We start from the raw sequence: 4,915 nt of genomic DNA on the forward strand, positions 1-4,915 counted from the left end.
GGATTGGTTTATGGAAGCCATGTTGTTTTTCAAGAGCCTTTGAGCCACTAATAATGTGGAAACCTCTGTTTTTCCACTGATAGATGATGGACCTGAGTGGAGTCTTGTTTTTTTGTGAAATGAATTGAAGTTTTTATTGCTATTATTATCACTTACATAACATTGGTATGAAATGGAATGTATAATTCAAGGATATTATATTAAAAAATATATTTTTTTTATTCTTAGCAGATGACTGTGTCAGGAGATCAGAGGGACAGCTGACATCTTCAATTTTTAAATGATCTTGAGATTACACAGGATACAATTGAAGTAAATACCATTACTCCAGATATACCATCATCCCTTCACAGCAAAGATCTGTCATCTGATCCTTTGAAACAGGTCCTGTCTTCTGATTCATTACCTACTACTAAGGAAAATAAGAGTCACAAAATAAGCATTAAAAAATGAACTGCTCCTAAAGCAAAAAAGCCATCTTCACATTCAAAACCTGGAAATAGTTTTCCCCTCAAAAAGTCTCTTCTTAAACATCAAAAAATTCACACAGCAGAGACTAGATTTTCTTGTTCCAAGTGTGGGAAATGTTTTAACCATAAATCATATCTTGTTTGTCATGAGAGAACTCACACACAGGAGAAGCCATTTTCATGTTCAGAATGTGGGAAATGTTTTAACCGGAAATCAGATCTTGTTAGGCACCAAAGAACTCACACGGGGGAGAAGCTTTTTTCATGTTCGGAATGTGGGAAATGTTTTAACCAGAAATCAGATTTTGTTAAGCACCAAAGAACCCACACAGGGGAGAAGCCTTTTTCATGTTCAGAATGTGGGAAAAGTTTTAACCGGAAAGCAAATCTTAATAGCCACCTCAGAATTCACACAGGGGAGAAGCCTTTTTCATGTTCAGAATGTGGGAAATGTTTTAACCGGAAAGCGAGTCTAGATATCCACAAGACAACCCACACAGGGGTGATGCCTTTTTCATGTTCAGAATGTGAGAAATGTTTTAACCAGAAATCAGATTTTGTTAGTCACCAGAGAACTCACACAGGGGTGATGCCTTTTTCCTGTTCAGAATGTGGGAAATGTTTTGTGAAGAAATCATCTCTTCTTAGTCACCAAAGAATTCACACAGGGGAGAAGCCTTTTTCATGTTCAGAATGTGGGAAATGTTTTGTAGAGAAATCAAATCTTAATAAACATCAGAGAACCCACAAAGAGGAGAAGCCTTTTTCATGTTCAGAATGTGGGAAATGTTTTAACCGGAAAGAGCATCTTGAAAGCCACCAGAGAACCCACATAGGGGATAAGCCTTTTTCATGTTCAGAATGTGGGAAATGTTTTGTTGAGAAATCAAATTTTAATAAACATCAGAGAAGCCACATAGGGGAGAAGCCTTTTTCATGTTCAGAATGTGGGAAATGCTTTAACCGGAAAGGGCATCTTGATAGCCACCAGAGAACTCACAGAGGTGAGAAGTCTTTTTCATGTTCAGAATGTGGGAAATGCTATAATCAGAAAGCGCATCTTGATAGACACCAGAGAACCCACACAGGGGAGAAGCCTTTTTCCTGTTCAGAATGTGGCAAATGTTTTGTACAGAAATCATCTCTTCTTAGTCACCGAAGAATTCACACAGGGGAGAAGCCTTTATCATGTTCTTAATGTTGAATATGTTGGAAATCAACTCTCAATAAAAATCAGAGAAGTCACACCGAGGGGAAGCCTTTTTCATATTCAAAATGTTGGATATTTTTAACCGAAAATTATATCTCCTTAAAGGGGTTGTGCACTACTAAAGCAACCCCTTGTCATTCCTCATGTTTGGCCTGGTTAAAATAGCACTCATACTCACCATTCCGGCGCTGTTCCTGCGGTGTCATCACTCGCATTTTCGGGGCTCATGTTTGGTTGTTACATCACTCGAGCCCTGCGCCCAATCAGCGCCGGATTCACTGTCCCCTTTTTCAGACTTATTGAACATCAACAGGAAGCCAGGAGTGCGGCTGCTCTCTGACTTCCTCTTGATGTTCAATTTGTCCAACTGTGGAGACAGTGACGCCAGTGCTGATTGGGCATAGGGCTCACATGAGCCACGGGAATGCAAGTGCCGACACTGCTGGAATGGTGCCGGCATGGGAGATTAGTTTGTGTTTTTATTTTAACAGAAGAAAACCTGTATGTGTTTGAAAATGTGCATATTGCTCCCCATCTTAATTATCCAGATGTGATAGAATTCTAATAATCCTTCTACACTGATTGGGGACAGTTCATCAGCATTTCTTTACGCGCAGACACTAATGTCTTCCTTGCAAATAAACTCCACATGTAATTGATGAGAACCGACTCATATCCATTGCATCCACACGTGTCGTCCTCCACACCCTGTCGTTCCTGTGTTAAATCCAATATAGTGTCGTGGCCTGGTATTCAATCCGTTGAAGCTGGCACAGTTCCTGTAGTTGCCATTTCTTGTTGCGGCTATGCATCCACTCTGGTCCTCTTCCCAAGGCGAAGCTTCTGAGGTTGGACATGGTAGCATCTGAAACCTGCTATGTATGCCTCACCTATGGTCTCCTGGGTCTGTCTATATTCCTCCCTGGTTGTGAAACCTTTGAACGGTGTCTACAACCGCTAGTCCCCTGCAGCTCCCCCGGATTGGCCGGGCTGAGTAGTATCCCACCGCTGCCACCAAATGTGAAGACACGGGGTCTTCCATGGGCGTAATACTTCTCAGACATCATAGAGTCAAACCATATGGCAATACTTTATTGAACCAAAAACAGACAATAAACATATAGAACAGTCCCAGCAATGACCCAAGATGGTGCAAAATTACACAGTCTGGACCTTGCGCTTACTTTTCCAGGATCAACTACCTCAACCCCACACCCCGCTTTGGTTGGACACCCACAGAAAGGAAGTAGCTGCAAGCTTAGGAAGGTGACAGTCCATTCAAATAAGTGGCCAGGAGATCCGAGGATCCTACCTTAGCTTCTCCAAACATATCCATGGAACCAGGTGACTGGATGGTACCAACCTGGCTTTCTCCGAGCGTACCATGGGTTCCAGTTGACCAAAGGGTCCCACCTGGCAACCCCAAAAAACATATCCATGGGACCAGGTGACCTCACTGTCCCAACCTGCTTTCCCCAAATGTATCCATGGGTTCTGTGATCGTCAATGGCGCAGATCTGTATCCCTTTCAGCTGAGCCGGGGTCCTCCTAAGCTGACATCCTGTATCCCTCTTGATCGAGCCATGTGTCCTGCATGCTGTCCTGAAGAGTCTCTCAATCTACTTGCAGCATGACAGAAATCCTTTTTTATATTTAAATCTGTGGCTCATTCACAGGTCAGGGGGGAAGTTGGCAGTGGCTTAGGGTTCATTGTTTGAGCATTTAATCGATTTGCATAGTTTGTCCTCTGTTTTGCGAGTCAACAAGCCACAGGGCTCACACAATGGTTAATCAACATATATAGCAAAATTGTTCAAAGACCATACATCTCTGTCTCACAAAATTATCAGGGAATAAGTTGCAGTAAATATCAACTTAAGTGTTAACATTCAGATAATATGACAAAGTCTCCTGACTTACTGAAAATAGACGTCTGAATAATTAAGATTAATCTCTGTGTTACAGCAAATGTGCATATGTAGCAGAGCTCTGTGTGTATGTAAATGTGCTTATGTAGAAAATCTGTGTGTATATAAATGTGCGTATGTTGCAGAGCTTTGAATGTATGTAAATGTGCATATGTAGCCGAGCTGTTAATGTATGTAAATGTGCTTATGTTGCATAGCTGTGAATGTATGTAAATTTGTGTATATAGCAGAGCTGAGTGCATGCATTGTCTATGCAGCAATGTTGCGTGTGTATATATGTGCACTGTAGAGTGTTCATTAATGTTCTTGCTGTGAAGCTATATGTGAATAAAACACATGGTGCAGAGAAACACTAACAATAGATCTACTAGTTCCATATTCTACCCTAGTGCATTAAAATGTGTGATATTCACCCCTCCACTTTACACCAGCAAGGAAAATTTAATTAGTAGAATAAATATTTTTCCTTTTTACTGCTGTCTTAACCTTGGATGTGTCTTATGATTAGGTGTGTTTTATAGTCGGCAAAGTATAGTATATTAGAATTAAAAATATATGCAGTTACTAATATCTTTAATCCAAAAAGCTATATTCAATGTGCATTCAATATTTCACATTGTTATACAGTGGGTGAAATAAGTATTGAACACGTTGTCAAGTACACACTTCTCAACATGTGACGTGGGGTGTGCCTGCAAGGGTTAATTCATCTCCTCACACTCAACCCAACACTCAACCTCTGTTCTAGGCTATAAAATGAGCGTAAATAACACCCCGACTTGGTCCGCACACCCCGGTTACAGAACACGATGCCACCACTCATCAAACCCCAGGTGATAAGTCCCCTAAATACAGTGGGAACGGAAAGTATTCAGACCCCTTTAAATTTTTCACTCTTTGTTTCATTGCAGCCATTTGGTAAATTCTAAAAAGTTCATTTTTTTCTCATTAAAGTACACTCTGCACCCCATCTTGACTGAAAAAAACAGAAATGTAGAAATTTTTGCAAATTTATTAAAAAAGAAACACTGAAATATCACATGGTCATAAGTATTCAGACCCTTTGCTCAGTATTGAGTAGAAGCCCCCTTTTGAGCTAGTACAGCCATGAGTCTTCTTGGGAATGATGCAACAAGTTTTTCACACCTGGATTTGGGGATCCTCTGCCATTCTTCCTTGCAGATCCTCTCCAGTTCCGTCAGGTTGGATGGTGAACGTTGGTGGACAGCCATTTTCAGGTCTCTCCAGAGATCCTCAATTGGGTTTAGGTCAGGGCTCTGGCTGGGCCAGTCAAGAATGGTCACATA

The 4,915-nt window shown here is 41.1% G+C and overlaps 1 protein-coding gene across 1 annotated transcript; it reads left to right on the forward strand.

The window, feature by feature from the left end:
* Positions 1-387: 387 nt before the first annotated feature.
* On the forward strand, positions 388-1,697 carry LOC141173768 (uncharacterized). Its single transcript, XM_073658181.1, has one exon. It carries the CDS (start codon positions 976-978, stop codon positions 1,666-1,668), a length of 693 nt encoding a protein of 230 aa, XP_073514282.1. The 5' UTR covers positions 388-975; the 3' UTR covers positions 1,669-1,697.
* Positions 1,698-4,915: the final 3,218 nt, after the last annotated feature.

This window comes from Phyllobates terribilis, unplaced genomic scaffold (genome assembly GCF_046119375.1).
Source record: "Phyllobates terribilis strain yellow unplaced genomic scaffold, ASM4611937v1 Scaffold_13__5_contigs__length_258822181, whole genome shotgun sequence".
NCBI lineage: Eukaryota > Metazoa > Chordata > Amphibia > Anura > Dendrobatidae > Phyllobates > Phyllobates terribilis.

Excerpts from the sequence above, each read along its gene's own strand:
- LOC141173768 (XM_073658181.1), top strand. The coding sequence starts at position 976 with ATGCCTTTTTCATGTTCAGAATGTGAGAAATGTTTTAACCAGAAATCA.